Source organism: Oryzias melastigma, linkage group LG14 (genome assembly GCF_002922805.2).
Source record: "Oryzias melastigma strain HK-1 linkage group LG14, ASM292280v2, whole genome shotgun sequence".
Lineage (NCBI taxonomy): Eukaryota > Metazoa > Chordata > Actinopteri > Beloniformes > Adrianichthyidae > Oryzias > Oryzias melastigma.
Genome location: NC_050525.1, coordinates 374,952 through 392,574, shown reverse-complemented (window position 1 = coordinate 392,574; position 17,623 = coordinate 374,952). Strand labels below are relative to the sequence as shown.

At 42.0% G+C, this 17,623-nt stretch overlaps 1 protein-coding gene across 2 annotated transcripts; it reads right to left on the bottom strand.

The window, feature by feature from the left end:
* Positions 1-391: 391 nt before the first annotated feature.
* siah2l (seven in absentia homolog 2 (Drosophila)-like) lies at positions 392-11,302 on the bottom strand. 2 transcript variants are annotated; one of them, XM_024266467.2, is made up of 4 exons: positions 5,365-5,534; positions 3,878-4,105; positions 2,065-2,244; positions 392-1,522 (listed from the first exon to the last, which is right to left on the bottom strand). In XM_024266467.2, exons 1-4 carry the CDS (start codon positions 5,407-5,409, stop codon positions 1,151-1,153), a joined length of 825 nt encoding a protein of 274 aa, XP_024122235.1. In that variant the 5' UTR covers positions 5,410-5,534; the 3' UTR covers positions 392-1,150. The 2 variants fall into 2 exon arrangements, with proteins under 2 accessions (XP_024122235.1, XP_024122234.1); XM_024266466.1 differs by lacking the exons at positions 3,878-4,105; positions 5,365-5,534 and adding an exon at positions 10,711-11,302.
* Between the last annotated feature and the right edge of the window lie 6,321 nt (positions 11,303-17,623).

Genomic DNA, 17,623 nt, shown 5'->3' with positions numbered 1-17,623 from the left:
TTTTCTGAGGAACGAATAATTTAATACACGTAAAATCTCAACTAAAGTTACTTCTGCATGATAAAACCGCTTTAAACCAATTTTTTTTTCTACAAACTGACCAATTAGCTGCCTCAATAAAAGTGCGTGCTGCCTGCTGGCCCTCACGTTAAATGATGGACTTGGTGGGGGTGTGGCCTTCTAAAAAGCTCACTCCTCATTGGCAAGAGCGGTTGCTATAGAAACTGACTGACCAACCACTGCTTAAGGACGATGTCTGGCTCTGACATGGTGGTGTGTCTGTATCATGAAATAATTAAGTTGATTTCTATGACGCCATCCCACTCGGTCCAGTTCTCTGATACAGTCACTGGTTCTAAATGAAAGTTGTGACTCACGCCGACAGCAGCCCAACAGTGAGAAATGTTTATTAAAAGATCATCCAGCTGCTTCCAGTCAAATGTGGCTGAAGTTTCCTTCAGCCTGAAGGAAACTGGACTCACTCCAGGTTCCTCATCAACAGTGCCACCTGCTGATGCTCAATCCATCTGCACTTACCAAACATCGGTTCATTAAATCCACAGAAACGTTTGTGTTTTTGAGACAGACATGAAAGGAATGAATATTTCATCAACACAGGCTCCGCCTTCTTCTCCGTTTAAATCTTGAGGTACAAGAAGAACCGTTTTTTGCAAAGAGAATAAAAAAGGAATCACGAGTTAGCAGAAACACACACTTTGTGTCTGATCACACAGACTTTAGTTTGGACTTATTCCAACAGTACGAGGAAAAAAAAAAAAAAAAAAAAAAAATCATAAAACCTGTCCCTGCGTGGAAGAAACCTCCCAACGGATTCTTCAGGCTGGAGCGGGTCTGAGGAGAAGCAGATCTGCTTCAGCTGAAACATTCAGTTCAGGTGCTGCAGCCGTAGAAATCTGTCAGATCAGAGGAGGCGGAGTTTACCTCCAGAACCTGAGCTGCTGTGATGCACTGGCATCACTTGCATAATCATTTTGGGTTGCTATGGTTACAGGCTGCAGGGCGCTGGGCTGAGGCGGTCCTTCTGTGCCGTTCTGGACCCTAAAGGGGAGCTTTGTGCGGCTCCGTGGGTGGAGCAGGTGCTTCCCCTCTCTGTGCACGCCGTTTCGACTGGCAGAGGGCAGCGTCCGTGTCAGCACATGGAGATGGTGACGTTGATGCCCAAGTTGCCGCTGTCCGCAAAGAGGTGAGCGATGGAGGTGTCGAACACCAGGCAGTCGCTGTTCATGATGGCGGCGGCAACGCCGTCGTGGATGGAGCGCGGCGTGGCCTCCCAGGTGAGCCGGCGCCGGTTGCCGTTGAGCTCCAGGCGGTAGGCGAAGTTCTCGGCCTGCTTGCGCGTGCCGATTAGGAGGACGACGGCGAAGAACTGCTGGTGGCCTTCATACTTCTCCTGCTTCTCCAGGACCAGCATGAAGTGATGGCTGAAGCACGACTGCATCATGACCCAGTCCACGGCGCCCGGCAGGTTGATGTCCGTCGCCAGGAAGACGATGTCTTCTCCCTGCAGACGAGAAGAATGAACTTTTCAACCGTTAACACGTTCATTCCGGTAGATTCTGAAGGAGAAAAGCGGCTCACGCACATATAAAGCAGACATCTCAACCATGATAAGCTCTAAACTAACTACAAACTAATATAGCATTACCTGTGATAATGCTAGTGTGTAAGCTGAATTTGGCTGCTGAAAATGCTGAAATTGATAACTAAAAACGCTGAAGATAATAGCTGGAAATGTTGAAGCTGATAGCCAGCTAAAATATTAGTCAAATATTAGCCTAAAAAACTGAAAAAAAGCCTAAGTTAGCCAAAACAACTAGCATGTAGTTGAAACATTAGCTAAACTGCAAATTAGCCTGAAAAACCTTAATAAATGCCAAAAGAGTCCAAAAAGCTAGCATAACAGTGATATAACTTTCAACTTTTCTACACTCTGACTCCATAGAATGCAAAGTAACGACTAATTGACTATTAAATTAGTCAGACTAGTTTAACAGTGGATTAGTCGACTAATCGTGGCGGCCCTGTTCTGCACACGGCTCTGACCTGCAGCGTGGTGATGGACTTGTGGGCGTGCATCAGGTGAGGCATGACGGCCTCCAGCGAGCCGTGCCACTTGCAGGTGGCGCCCGGACACGGACACGTGTACGGCCGGAACTCGCACACCTCCTCGTGGTCGGGCTTCTCGCTGTGGTGCAGAGACAGCAGGCATCCGGCGGACGAGTACTGCAGGAGACGGACAGAACATCAGCTGGATCACGTCAGCAGAACCAGCAAAACATTGAAAGGAGCAGATGAGGTCCAGATAAAACACTGCTGCACTGCAGCAACTAGGTATTATTTTACTAGATTGTTCAACCATCTGGAGACTAAAGGAAAAAATAGCCACCACATCCCCTCATAACATAGAAATAATCCAGACATAATCTGAATTCTAAAGAACTCAATCGCATCAAATTATGTCATCTCCATGTTGGAGAGAAAAACTACGATGATCAACAAAGAAGTAACAAGGATCTAATCCAATCCAATCCAATCTAGGTTGATTGATTGATTGGTTTATTTCAAGCATAGATTGAAAAATACAGGATAAAACACACAATTATTACAGGAACAATTAAATGCATTAATTAGAAGATAGAAAACAAACAAAAACAAAACACATTTATGTCACATTTGGTTCGTTCATTTTTGTGAAAATTAACTAAAGTCAGTAGAGTTTGATTGATTGCTTGAAAAGGAGTGGGAAGAAGCAAATGTATATAATCCCACCCCTACTTAGTTACTTCATGTCACTGTTTTGCATAATTATGTAATTTGATGTTTTGATCAGATCAAATGCAAGTTGTTTTTTGTTTTTGTTTTTTTTTATTCTAATAGCTAAGTAAAGTACTTATTGATTAATCTCATCAAACATTATTTCATGATTTCAGTAAACATCATCAAACCGGTACTGGGACGTGGACTGCACTGGTATCCTAACCCTTACTACAACCCGGTACCGGACAGTCAGTATCGAACATGGACCAGGCCAGGGTTAGGGTACTGGTACTGGCTGCGTCCGTTCGGTCCGCGTTAAAAAGTTACAGTTTTATAGTTTTAAAAATGCAGTTTTAGAGTGTTCAATAAATGTTTATCCTGTTCGGCCCGCGATCTAAGGTGTGTTTAGGATTTCAGTACCTTGTGTGATTGAGTTTGACACTCCTCTTTGTTAGATCTTTTTTTTTTTTAAAGGAACCAGAAGTCTGTGCACTACAGTCATTTCTGTGCAGACCTGCACGTGCACAAACTCCCTCTCTGAGCAACCAAACGCAGCACGGTGCATTCAAGTGCAGATTAACAGGAAGAATATTTTCAGCAGCAGCCGTCTTCACTCTCAGTTCCTCTGATCAAACTGCAGCTCTACAGCGTAACACAGGTGTTCCAAAACTACGGCCCGCGGGCCGGATCTGGCCCACCTCCACATTATCATAGACGCATGATTTTTTTTTTTGTTTGGTTTAGTTTTTGAACATTTTTAGTAATATTTTTTCTGTGAAGATTACAGAACATTTGGTTGTGTGTGGCACTCTGGAAAGACATAAATAATTACGTTTGGACACTGATTGTGATTGGCCTAAAAATGGACCCGACCCCACATCAGAGAAGCAAACAGTTATATAGCCCTCATAAGAACAAGTCTGAGGACCCCTGGCGTAACATCAATGTGCACGTTAGTTAAACGACAGAAACTGACAAGAGTGGGAAAAATTAGATACTTCCAGATGAAGCAATCTGGCAAATCTGGTTTGATTCAACAGCTTCCTTCATTCTCGTGGACACCAGCAGGGGGCGCCTGGAAGTGCAGAGCAGAACTCACCTGCCCCCCCAGCAGCGGTTTGCTGCGTCCCAAAGGACGCCGGCTTTGGCCTTTGACCTCTTGCTGGCTGGTGTTGCCGGTCAGCCCGTCAGTACCGGATGCGGCGAGTTCACGGGGGCGGGGCCAGCCCAGCAGGCAGCGCCACGGAGCCAGCTCCCCGAGGAGGGGCAGGCAGGAGGCGGAGCACAACATGAGGCGCTTGCGCACGACAACCGGCGACACGCGCAGCTGAAACATAGTTCAGGCGGTGACCTGAGAACACGGCAGCCAACACACAAACACATTTCAGCCAGACTGAAGACAAATGAAGGAGAAAAGTGACTTCAGACAATTTTCCAAGACGTCGAAGAAAAGCCCAGAGAATGAGGAACCTGAAGACCTCTCATCCTAGCAGATACGTGAGTGTCATGAAGGTTTAACACAAACACATAAAGGAAGTGCGACAAAGGCGAGCTCTGAACCAACAAAAACACTACAAGAAACAACTGGACGACCAAGATCAGAAATTTAAAATGGACTGAAGATCAAATCCGGTCAAACACAGCGAATGCTAACGGCGCTGAAGAACCCGGAGATGGAGAGGACCAACAGGTGGAGGCTGTTCAAGTCTGGAGGGGTTTCTCTGGATGTAAATAAGATGAAGCTCGTCTCCTGATGCTTTCAAGTTCAGACAAACCAAGTCCTGCACACATGAAGGCTTGACTGAGGATGAGAAGGATTCTGGACCGGTCCATCTGCTGTTGTGAAGAGGTAGCCTCTTCTTTAGAGAAGAACCAGAAACTTTTCAACCCTTCAACCTCACAAATTATGAAACATTCTGGAAAACCTGATAAGAAGTTGACTGACGGGCTAGAACAGGAGTTCTCAAAGTGCGGCCCGCGGGAAGAGTTTTTGTGGCCTTCAATAAATCATAATTGATGCTTGTTAAACAAGAAGATCGTGGAAAAAATGTATATATTTTTTGTTTTGTGGTTTCTGGCGACATCTGCAGGAACAAAAAGGTAATTACACCCTGGTGCAATGGTACAGTGTATTCATTTCAAAATGGCTTAAAAAAACAAAACAAAAAAAGCCTAAGTTAGCCAAAACAGCTAGCATGTAGCTGAAATATTAGCTAAACTTTAAAATAGCTTAAAAAGCCTTAATAAATGCCAAAATAGTCCATAAAGCTAGCAGAATGCCATTATAACTTCCAACTTTACTACACTCTGACACCATATAATATAGAGTAACAACCAATCGACTATTAAATCAGTCATCGACTATTTTAATAATCGATTCATCGTGGTAGCCCGACTCCAGAGTCAGCAGATCCATCCTCAAGACAAAGAACAAGACGCTGCTGGAACCGTCAGCAGAGACCGAGGAACATAAAGGAACGCTGAAGGACTCGTCTTCTTCACGGCTGAAGCTTTCATTTAAAGATGCTTTCCTTCCGTCTTCACCCTTCGACACATCAAACTTTGATCAAAACAACCTCAACTGACCACATGATGCTGCAGCTCGAGTTTCCCAGTCACCGCTGAAGGCATCACCAAGGAGAATAAACTCAATGTGATGCATTCAGACGCATCGTCCACAGCAAATCCAACACGTACCAGCCGCCAGCGATGGATGTAAACAGACGCGGCGGGAAATGCGGCTGAAGCTCACTCGCCCCGCTCTCCTGCTGCAGCTGGGGGGAGGGGGTGGGGGGCTGTGAGCCGTCGACGCTGCAGCCAAACATGCCAGCACAGATGCTGCAGTGGGAGGGAGGGGGAAAGATACACCCCCAACATCAGCCTGTAATCCCACCACCCCACAGGAGGGGGCAGCACTGTGCAGCTGCTTTCCTCTGCCCTTAACCCCGTTAACGCTGGAGCTCCAGAGTTTATGTTCTTTGATTTACTATAATTTTTTAACTGTTAACACGATCATTCCAGCAGATTGTAAAGGAGAAAAGGAGAAAAGCGCGTCAGTGCCGACACCTCAAATGTCCGTGTTTTCCACATTGAATATTCACAGAACTCAGGAGACTGGCAGCATACGCAGGTTTCATCCAGAACGTCACTGCATGCTAAGACCTTAGAACAGGGTTTTCCAACCTTTTCTGAGCCAAGACTCACTTTTTCCTTGACCAAAATAAGTCGAGTCACACCAGCAGCTGAGAATGTATCCATAATGCACCAGTCCCTCAGGATCTCACGTGCATTTTTTGTAATAGTTGTGGCAAAAAAAGCTTGAAATTGTGACTGTTTGTGCAAAAAGTTGTTAAAGTTCTCAGTTATAATTTTATCCAAAGGCTGTAGGACACACGTGTCAAAGTCAAGGCCCGGGGGCCGGATCCGGCCCTCCAGATTATTTTATTCTAGTGTTTTTAACGGCCAGATGTCATCTTGTGCTCATTTCTAACTAATTTTTACAAAATCTATTTTTATGGAGAGTCAAATATTAAAAGTTATTTAAGATTTAAGTTGATTTAGTTCTTAAATAATATTCCTGCCCTTTTGTATTCATAGTTATGTTAAAAAGTTACAGTTTTAAAAATGTAGTTTTAGAGTGTTCAATAAATGTTTATCCTGTTCAGCCCGCGACCTAAGGCGTGTTTTGGATTTTGGCCTTCCGTATGATTGAGTTTGACATCCCTGGTGTAGGGGATGTACACATTTTAAAGCTGTCATTTTTTCCTTCAGTTTATTAAAAATGAAATTTTATGTAACTTGACATAAAATATAAAATTCCTTTTTAAAGAGTAATTTTCGTCTTATTATTTAATGTTTGTGGAAGAAGGGCTGCACATTTGTACAAATTTTCCAAAAGTTCTTAAACAGACTTTATTCCAAACCATCAGTTTCAGTGAACAGACGGTTTGTTCCAAACTCTGGAGGATTCCTTTGTGCTCCAACACTTGAAACCTTCAGGAGAACTCCACCGTTTCCCTCTGGCTTCATGAAGAAGATTCACAAACTGTACAACAGACTGTTTGAGTTTGTTGTTCTTCATCACAGTTAACAGTAATGCAGAGATGCTGTCACGTCAGCCAAATGAATCATGGAAGATGTAGAGTCAAGATGTGGCATTGATGCTAGGGCATTTTTGAGGAGCAAATCACAATATACTCGCGATCTGCTCCTCAAAATTCGAGTACGAATATTTGCAACATCTAAAATCTGTGATCTCTATAAATATAGTAGAGTGTAGGAACTATATATTTTTGCTCTGAAAGGCAGAATAATGTTGGATTTTAAGTTTGCGAACTAAAACAAAACCAAAAGAGCGACGCTACTGTCCATGGAAGTAAACAAATCTTCATGTCATTTCAAAGTAAAATTAGTTAAACCCTTTTTTCACTTCAAAAACTGAGACTGAAGTTCCGCTCACTGACATAACTTTTGAAAAAAATGAATCATCTTTAACAGCGGAGCCTCAGCGCTAGTGTTTACATTCATTTGATTATGATAACTCTTCAACAATGAATGAAACTCCAGCAGATTCTGAAGTGGAGAAACGCAGCCTCAAGCTGATATACGGCTCTACATAACTGGAGTGTGGATGTAATCAACGTGAATCAGCTGATTCTGATGCAGAAAAAAACAACTTTCATACGGACTCTGCACCAAGCTTTTTATCAGTTTTGTTAATTCTGATCTGTTCTAAATAAAGGTATAAATGATGGTGATTAAATACAAATAATTTGAACTTTCACCCATTCAGTAAACACACACACACAGCAACAAACATTATACTACAAGGTAAGAACCGTGGTTCGATTCTTGAATCGTTGAGCTTGATTCGTGGATCGAATCTCCACCTAAGCAACGATCCACAGCCGTATTGATGCTTGACAAACTCAGTCTTTCAGCTTCAAGATTTTATGCTCTTCTTACTCCCGCTGGTGGTTCCACCGCTAAACACCATCTTTAGCTGTTATTATGGTTGGAACTGAGAGACTTTGGGTGCGTTCAGACCGGACACATTTGGTTCTCTTAAAGTGAACCAGAGTTTGTTTCCCCTGATAATCCGGAACACATTTTAAGTCTGAATACAGTCAAGTGGACCCTAATCCAGGACCAGGAACCAGTCTTGGACCCATCGTTCTAGGTGGTTTTCGCTTGTTTCCAATAGGACTGAACTTCTGTTTACTTTGAAATTCCTCAGTCTGAATACAAAGCAATCCAGGAGCGAAATAACTGAACCAAAACGGGAAAGGTAGTCGGTCAGTACGGGACAAACGTGGAGCAACGATGCAAAAACAACTCATTAAAATGTGTTCAAATGAATACAGGCTCATTTAAACAACTTTTAACATGATCCACATTGATTCTCACACCGTTTTCTTAATGTGTCCTACACACTCATCAGTGTACCTGTAGCCGTAGCGTCCCCAGCACCACCTTGCAGCGCCTTCACCGTATCAAAGCAGCAGGAAGTGTCAAACCTGGCCTTCATACAGACTCAAAACTGATCAGCAAAATATAAAGTTTGAATAACTGGCAAACCTCCATCTTTCTCTGTCCCAACCCCATAACTGCTGGCCAATGACTGAAGAGATCTTTAGCCACATGGTTTTGTTTACAAGTTTTGGTCCTGAACAGAAATCTCCAGTAGATCCCAGTCTGGATACAGACCAAACTCAAGGCTTAGGACTTGATCAGGAACAAATCTTTGGTCCAGTGTGAATACACCGTTAATGAGACATGTCAGCACCAGGAGGTGAGGACAAGAATTACTTTAAAGACCCGCTCAAATGAAAATGTTGCTTTTGGTGTTTTTAACATGTTCTTGCATCATTTTTCTCATGATGAAGGACATTGAAGAATTTAAGATTACATTTCTGAGTATTTCTTTATCTTTGTTGGATCAGGAGCAGATAAAAACCAGCGTTTGAAGAAGCTCAGGATTGTTACGGAGTACCTGCCAGGGACGAGCAAAGCCTCACTTTTCTGCTCCAATTCAAATCCATCCGCTTGCAGACAGATAGATCCTTGAACCTCTTTGTTTTCCTTGTCTGAGCTTAAATCGGGATCTACTGTAAAACTGTAGCTCCAATATCGCACAATGTTTTTGTCGCACCGCTAATGTTAGCTTGGGGTTTTGAGGGTCTGTAAGCTAGTGGGAGAAAATGTAAACAAAGGAATGCTGGGATTTTTATTGAGGTTTGCTTCCACGCCAACAGTCCCGCCCACAACTCAAAGACAAATTCCTAATGAGCTCCTGCCGCACTGCAGAAACTGTCTTATAAAACCACACTAGATTTTTCATTTTGGCTAAAAACAGCATTATCATAATTAATACACCACTTAGAACTTTTAACAACAGATCAAAATATAGTTGGAGTCAGATTTTAAGGAACTAAACTTTTCCCAAAATTGTGGCAAAATCACAATCTAGTCCTTCTGATCCAAGCGTCTAAAATAGAGATCTACGACAAAGTTTTAAGGCAATCAAAAAAATAAATAAAAGTAATATTATGACTTTAAATCTCATAAATTTTCAAGATTAAAAGTCGTAAATATACAAGAAAAAAGTCATAAATTTCGCCTACGACTTTTGAAGTCGTAAATATACGTCTTTAAATCTCATAAATTTAAGACCTTAAATCTCATAAATTAAAAGTCGTAAATGTACAAGAAAAAAATATATTTAGCCTATGACTTTTAAAGTTATAAATATATGACGTTATTCTCGTAAATGTACGAGATTTAAAGTTGTAATTGAAAAAAATGTTTATAAAGTGGCCCTAATACTCCGTCATAGAGATCAAATAAACACAAAGACAAAAGTATTTGCTGATCCTTATATTCCTAACTACTGTGAAACCTGGTTCTGTTTGGATGAACAGGGCTGGATCCTGATAATGGTAAAAGTACTTTAGACAAATCAGGTGAAATGGAATAATTTCTCACAGAACACAAAACGACACAGTGTTGAATAACACAGGTCTACTAGAGATAGAGCTTCCTCAAAAACCTGAGCGTGCTCAGACGTCCCTCTGCTACAGCATCCAAGACTGAGCAGTGGATCTCTTCATCTGCTTCAGAAGAACCTGAGCTGAGGAGCACAAACTCCCTTCCAGCTCCTCCCCCGCTCAGGTGAGGTCAAGACTCACCTTTCAGGTCTGATCCCTTCATTCAACTTTAATGATTCTGTGACAGAACCGGAGCTGCTGCTTCAGGGACACGGCTGAGGGAAACGGGCCTTTTCTGACAGCAAACGCACCGTCCCACACCCCTGCTTCCTACCTGGACCCCCACCTTCTGTTACCACCTGTCAACCAACCAGGAAACAGCAGGTGCTGCAGGTCTTCAGATGACCACTGCAGGCTGGGCTGAGGTGTTTCCCATCAGTTAAAACTCAAACATTCCAGCAGAAATGATCTAGTGAGCATCCTAAATATAAAATCTGTTGTTAGGGGGCGGGGTTAGGTGAATCCACAAGTGACCTAAACTTTACTTAGCTCAAACTACAGATGCTTAAAACGTTATAGTGGGCGGAGTCAGTTATCTGTTTTATTCAAGTCAACATTCTGTTCGTAACCCTCTTGATGACGTCAGAATATTGGTCCAGTCAGTGTTCGTGTTTCCTAAAAACAGTGAACTCATCCCAGACACTGTCCTGTCCTACTGTTCTCTCGGACCGTGAACGTCACACAGACGGATCTTTCAGTTTCATGGTTTGTTTGATTGTTTGTTTGTAGTTGTTTACATCCGTGTCATTCTATCTACTGTCTGGGTTTCAGAAAGCTCGCCTGGACTAAACGAAGAAGCTGGTTCTGATCCAGCAGAACCGCCGCGGATCCAGACCCTCGGCTCGTGCTGCCGCGGGCTGACCGGCCGACCGGCGGGCGGGCTCACCTTGCAGGGGAACGGCAGCGTGGACGCCACCTTCTCCATGGCCAGGTTCCGGATGCTCGGGCTGAGCGGGCCGCGGCAGGTCGGACAGCAGCTCAGCTTCTGCCGGCACGGGTTGCAGACCAGGTGACCCGACTGGCACTGCAGGATGGGCGGCAGCACGTAGTCGAAGCAGACCGGGCACTCGAACAGCGCCGTGAGCTCCGTGGGCTGTCCCGGGAGGCCGGCTGCGGGCAGAGACAAGACGGCGGAAGATGCAGCCGAGCCCGAGCCGGCCACAGAGCCCACACCGGCGGCGGCTGCCACGGCCGCGGCGGCGGCAGCAGCGGCGGCGGCTGAAGCGGCTCCGTGCTTCCCCCCGCCTGCTTTCGCGGCTCCGAGTCCTCCGGCTCCGGCTGAGGACGGGCCGCTCATGGCTCCCAGCTGCGGTCCCGGTCCGACGAGCGGCCGAAGCGGAGGTTCTGTCATCTGCCGCTCACAACCTGACCCAGCAGACCCAACATGGCGGCTGTCGGTTTGTAGCACCGGTCGCGCGAGGCCGTTGGCTGTTTCCTGGCAGACTGACAGGAGCGACAGCCAATCAAGCACCGGGGGCGTGTCCTCACTCCAAGTTTCTCTCTGTCTCTCTGTCTCTCTCTCTCTCTCTCTCTCTCTCTCTCTCTCTCTCTCTCTTTTCTTTTTTTTTATTTGAACAATTCACAACTCACAGCATACAAACACAAGTAGAGGATAACAATTAAACTAATATTTTCGCAAGGGTGCAAATACAAAAACATATGTCCCAGGCATGTATTAAAATAATAATTGAAGTGGATAAGAAGGAGCTAATAAAAACAATAAAGAAATTACAATAATGAATAATATTGTTTTGTAGATCACATCTGCAATTTTCCAGTCTTTCATACATTTAACAGACTTAAAATACTATTTAAATTCGTTTAAAAACAAAAAAAATTAGTGTTTGTTACCTCTCCATTTGCAGAAGTGAATGTTGTATTTTCCAAGTAGTTAAATTATATTTATGAGATTTGACAATGATGCATCTAATATGAAATAAACCGATGAAGGTGAGAAGACTGACTCTAAGAAGAACAAGACTATTAAAAAAAGTAAAATGTTAAGTTTGTGTAATGCATGTTTTGTTTGTCTCTCTCTCATACTGTATTAAAGACCAGTCTATGGTCATCATGTCTTAATTCCCTCCCAATTCCTAACTACTAAAAACTGAGAATAACCATTCTTGCCTTGATCCCTTTTTAACATCGAGATAGTCCTAATTTTTTAATATTTTTGCTGTGGAGTAAGTTATTCAAGCTATAAACAGATTAATCAGATGCCTAAATAAAGAGGGCTCGTTGGAGGTTTGAAGCATTTGATTGAAGTATTCTCCTGAACCTGCTGTCACTGGAAGGGGTGTGGCCTTCCAACATGCTCACTCCTGATTGGAGACTCAGACCAACACGGACCAATCACAGCTTACCGAGTACACTGGTTCAGTGACGTGCAGTGAAGTCATCAGTCAGATTTACAAACATATGAACCTACAGAGCAGCTTATTCACGATTTGATTGAAAGCGTGTTTTTTTCAATTTAATTATAATATTTTTATTCCATATGTAAAGTGTAGCATAGAAAAACAAAGCCAAAAATGTTTATTATTGACTTACTTCAACTTGTAAATTAAGTCTGCTCCTTCTGAAGAAACAGATGAATAGCCTGTTTGTAGAAGTCTTCCTTTTCTTTCTTTAGTGTTAAACGTCTCTCTGTCTTAATGGAAATCTCTGCCAGTGACCAGTCTCCACAAATTCCTGAGTTTAAAGGTTTAAAAACGTAATCCTCCATTTAGAAAATAATGCTAAACAATATGGCGTTCTGCGGTGCCACAGGCGGACTGTCTGCCTCACCTAGTGTATTTTTAAAGAGCCACTTTAATGGATAAAAAGACTAAATGAATAACAAAGATTCATTCGCAACAATGTAATCAGACAGAGAGAAAAGCAAATCAGGTCATTTTAAAATAAAGCGTCTTTTATGATAAAAAGACAGAATTAGTAACACGCATGCGTCAGCTGCAGCTCCAGTCAGTGAGCGGCGCAGAGGAGGCACAGGCAAATGGTAAATCACTCGTTGATTTCTGATCTATTTGACCAGGAAACTCAGAAATCTGCAACTTTTTAACCAAGGAAACACTGAAAGCCCACACAGAAAAACGTGATCATAGAATAGACATGTCTAAAAATGAATATTTGATTTTTATTATGAATAATGAAAGAGTATATTCTTACATACTTTCAAGCTTTTGCTGGTGAGGCAGCGTCTCACTTGCCTCCCCTGACTGCATGTCACCGGTCTGGTTCCAAAATTATTGTGGAAAAATGGCGACTGAATTTACCTCATTCGGTTGGAACCAGAAGTGAGTCATTTTCTATGGGTGACGTGTCACTCGCTCACTTCAGTTCTCATTTACAGTCAGTGGTCTGTATGTGTTTCCTCTTTAGTACGCATGCTGTTAGATGAACAAGGGCGACTTCCTGTGAGCCGCTAAGAGTAATTACTAGCTCAGTGGGACTCAGTCCTGTCTGTTTGGTTCAGTTTGATGCAAAAACATAAAGTCCTAAGAAACTCCGCCTCCTCCAACTGTCTGAGCATGAGCAGATCCTCCTCTTCTAAGAGAGATCCATGCATAAGCGTGTTCCTCTCAGTAAACAGGCTGAACCTGCAGACTGCAGAATGAACCTGTAACTTCCATCTGCAGTTTCAGGACTAGAGAACCAGCTGAGAAGAAGTGGTGTGTTCACTGAGTAATAGGCCATGTCCAACTTCCCTCCTTCCTCCCTAACTACTAAAAAACTAAACTATCTAGTGCCTTAGATTTGAAAAAAAAAAACTGACACTACCCTCACTACTTTCTTTTTTTTAAACTGCAAAGATAATGGACAATTTAAGAAGACTACTTACGAATTCAAATTCCGAAGATGGAAACTTACATGGTTTGTAAAAAACAAATTAAAAATACAATTGTTCAAGCACAATGTTCACCAGTCTTCTGGAAACTTCAAGGGCACTGGGTCTGGGAATTGTAGATTCAGACATCTTTAAAATATGATAGACACACTATGTTCTGTTGTGCACTAAGTAGTGAGTAGTGAAGGAATCCTAGTCAGGCTGAAGCTCCTCCAGCCTCTTCCCCACTCAAATATGGAGGAAGACAAAAGAACCACCAGCTGCTGCTGCAGATGTTAGTGTCCGGCAACATTTTTACTTTAAAAAAGCATTAAAGAGAACAAATTAAGGGGATTTGTGACCCGTTGCTTTCATCTCCACTTTTACTACCACTCAATTAATTTTCTGTTAATCCTCTAATCTGTTCTTGCTCTCTGACACTTTTCACTGTTTAATGAATGTTGAATGAATGCAGCTCAGAGCACACCTCGCTTTGAACGCTCTCCTCACGGAGCCCCTCCTCTCTGTGAGCAGACCACCTGAGGATGGAGATCATGCCACAAACAGAAACTCCATTTAGAGAAAAGGGGCTGAACCTTCTGTTCAGTCGTTCAACCATTTTAAAATTTACAACAAAAGCCCTTCTTTCTGTCTTCTTCAGAACCCGCTGAACCCCTTTGGGCAGTTCTGGAGCCATCCCAGCTACTGTTGGGTGAAGGTGGGGTACACCCCAAACAGGTCACCTGTCTGTGGCAGCACAACACAATCACACAGTCACACCCGAGGACATTTTAGAGACACTAATTAACCTGTGAAGCATGTTGTTGCACTGTGGGAGGAACCCGGTGTCTGGAGAAAACTCCCACATAGACCAGCAGAACATGCAAACTCCACTGCAAAAAGACCCAACCCAGATTCCACACAGGACCTTCTGGCTATCAGGAGTGAAGGCTAACCACTCCACCACAGTCATTTTTACATTTCCTTATTTTTTTTCATCTGAGTCAACAAACTGTTAGTTTTCCAGAGATTCAGTGTTCAAAACTGTTTTTGTAAAAGCATCACAGGAAAAAAGACGGTTGGCTCTTTTTCTGTAGAATTTTCATTACAGTTGTTATTTTCCTATTTAAATGTCAGTGGTTGAAGTCCCATTATGTCTGGGGTAAGATAGCTGTCAAAAGAAACATATTCATAAAGAAAAAGTGGTAACACTTCAGATGAGGTGCTACAAAACACTCAATATAATGCTGACAAAGATTGTTAACACATTTGTTAAGCAGTTTGTTAATATGGTCTTTGTAGAGAAAGGTCTCACTTTAGATGTCAATGAATCTTACTAAATATGTTAATAAACATTACTTGGCTTATTGTGGCAATAAATATCTTAGTAATAACTAAAAACACTTTAATAATGTTTGTGTTAATAAAGCTTGTTAAGGAATGTTATAATAAAATGTTACTGAAAAAGTTCATAAAGACAGCTAAGCTAACTCGGAAGACTAACTGGCAGCTGACAGAAAGAACGAAAGAAAGAAACAGGAAGAGAGTTGGGCGTTCTGATCCTACATACTTTATATATATTTTTTTTCATTTGTTTGTTTTTACTAACGCACCAGTTACAGTTAGCATACTTTAGCTCCTTGTTAGCTAAGCTGTTTTTGTTCTCTTGTTATCAACTAATTTTAACAGACGTGTTTTTTTATATCTAATGAGTGGATGGACATGTCTGCTTCTTCTTTTGGGCTTTTTTTCCACCACTCTCGGGTCTAAAACGATCCACTGCTGCATTGTTTACACACTCAGCTTTTGTAACCTGACAACTACATGACGCGGTCGGAGATCTCTGGATTTTGATCTGTTTTATTACATATTGAACTGACAATGGCTAGATCCTGTTCCTGATGTGGGATCAATAACATTCTAAAACGTTTTATTTTGTTTTAGTTTAATAAATAAACTAGTTTGCTCAGTTTGAACGATCAATGTTCTGTATTTTTGACAGTTTGTTAACAGGACAAATTCATATAAAGACAAAGTAAAAGTCATATTCAAAAGAGACGTTAAACATAAAACTAAGTGTGTCCATGTGCTTTTCTGCAATTTGTGAACAAAATTTTAAATTGTACACAACTTTGCATTAATGAATACTATCTTACCCCATAACTATGTCACAACCAGAAATTACGTTTTTATTGTAGTCCATTCTAATTTTTGAATTATTTTGATTTAGACTTTAACCCAGCTCAGTCCAAACCAAACACAGAGCCCTGTGGTACACCAAGACAGACTCTGCTGTGTGAGTAGGAGTCATTATTTACATGGAAAAATGGAATCATTTAGATAAAACGTGAAAAAGTTCCAGTAAAACTATGATGGCACGTTTGAGTTTCTGCGGTGAAATATTCCGATCAGTCTTGTTCAATGGCACCGAAGGTCCAAAGCACTAGTCCACTGTCCCACTGCCTGCAGCCATGACGAGATCATTGTTACCCTTCCAGATCTGTTTCAGTCACCTGAGAGTTGAACCACAGAACCAGACTCCTCTTTATGACATCCTAAAAGAGGATCCATAATATCAAATGTCAAACACTCAGATGTTGAAAAGCTGTCAGCAACAGGAGAAAAACCAGGAAGCTCTCCATATTTTTTCAAACTAAGTTTATCCAGTTCTTTGGTCAGCTGCTGTGTAATCAGTCAAAGAAAACTCGGAGGTTTTGAAAAGATGACAGAAACACGTGTTTCGACAAACGAGTTAGAACTGCTCTGTGACTGATAAGTAGATCTGAATGATAAGCTGCTACCCCCGCACTGTCAGTTTTGTCTGGAATTGTTTGGATCTAAAAATCTGTAAGAAGAAACTTCATTCTTTATGACATCATCTTCCAGCTGCAGTCTGGTTTCTGTCAGACAGAACAGATCAATACGATCATCAGTTATGAAATCGTTGAGTAGCAGAGACTTTGAAGACGAGGATCTATACCTTCAATTATTTTGACTTTCTTTTCACATTAATTATTGTGGAAATACTTTTACTTATTTTTAATTATTACTATTAAACTAATTTTTATGTTATTTTGGAGTTTAGCTAATATTTCAGCTACATGCCAGCTGTTTTGTCTAATTTAGGCTTTTTTTTAGATTTTTAGGATATTTTGAACTTTATCTATTTTTTGAAAGTTTTTTTTGGCTAATTTGGCATTTAACTAACTTTTTAGCTGTTTATCAGCTTCACTGTTTTTAGCTATCAATTTCAGCATATTCCGCTATCAGTACTGGCATCTTCGGTGGCCAAATTCAGCTTACAGCAATCATAGTAGCATTCATGCAGGTAATGATATATATTTAGTTCATAATCATGTGAAAAAGTTATCATTTTTAAAGTTTAAAAAAGTGTGTTCAATAAATGTTTATCCTGTTCGGCTCGCGACCTAAGGTATGTTTTGGATTTCGGCCCTCTGTGTGATAACGTATAGACGTATAGTGAGCTCCGCTGCCCAGCTAGCCAGACTACTGAGTGCCCACTCAAGCCGGTGTGAGCAAACACAGGTGGGCCCACCATGGAACCCGGGGACAAACTCACCTGGGGCCCACCAGTCCAGCCCAAAGGTAAACCATATGGGGCCCATACTGAAATGTTCATTGGGTGGTTAGTCACCAGTTTAGGTGCCTACAGTTTTTTCCAATCGCTAAAACACATTTTCAAACAATAGACCAATTTCACCAAACATAATTTTCAAAGTACAGGCTAAATATACAAAATACTTAATCTCACGTTGAGGTCAGAACAAAGACTCTGTTGTCAAAACTAACAAACACACAGCAAACACAACACAACAAAACAGTTGACGCTGTTAGAAAATGGTTTATGAAGAATGGTACCCCCCACCCCCCACCCCAACCCTTGGAGCAGGTTTGGGTCTTGGTGGAGGTTCAGGTCTTTTTCTGGGTCTTGGTTTGGGTCTTGGTGTACGTT

Excerpts from the sequence above, each read along its gene's own strand:
- siah2l (XM_024266466.1), bottom strand. The coding sequence starts at position 11,175 with ATGACAGAACCTCCGCTTCGGCCGCTCGTCGGACCGGGACCGCAGCTG. Across the intron at positions 2,245-10,710 it reads CGCTGCCGTTCCCCTGCAAG|TACTCGTCCGCCGGATGCCT; the intron begins GTGAGCCCGCCC and ends CGTCTCCTGCAG. Across the intron at positions 1,523-2,064 it reads AGTCCATCACCACGCTGCAG|GGAGAAGACATCGTCTTCCT; the intron begins GTCAGAGCCGTG and ends TCTCGTCTGCAG.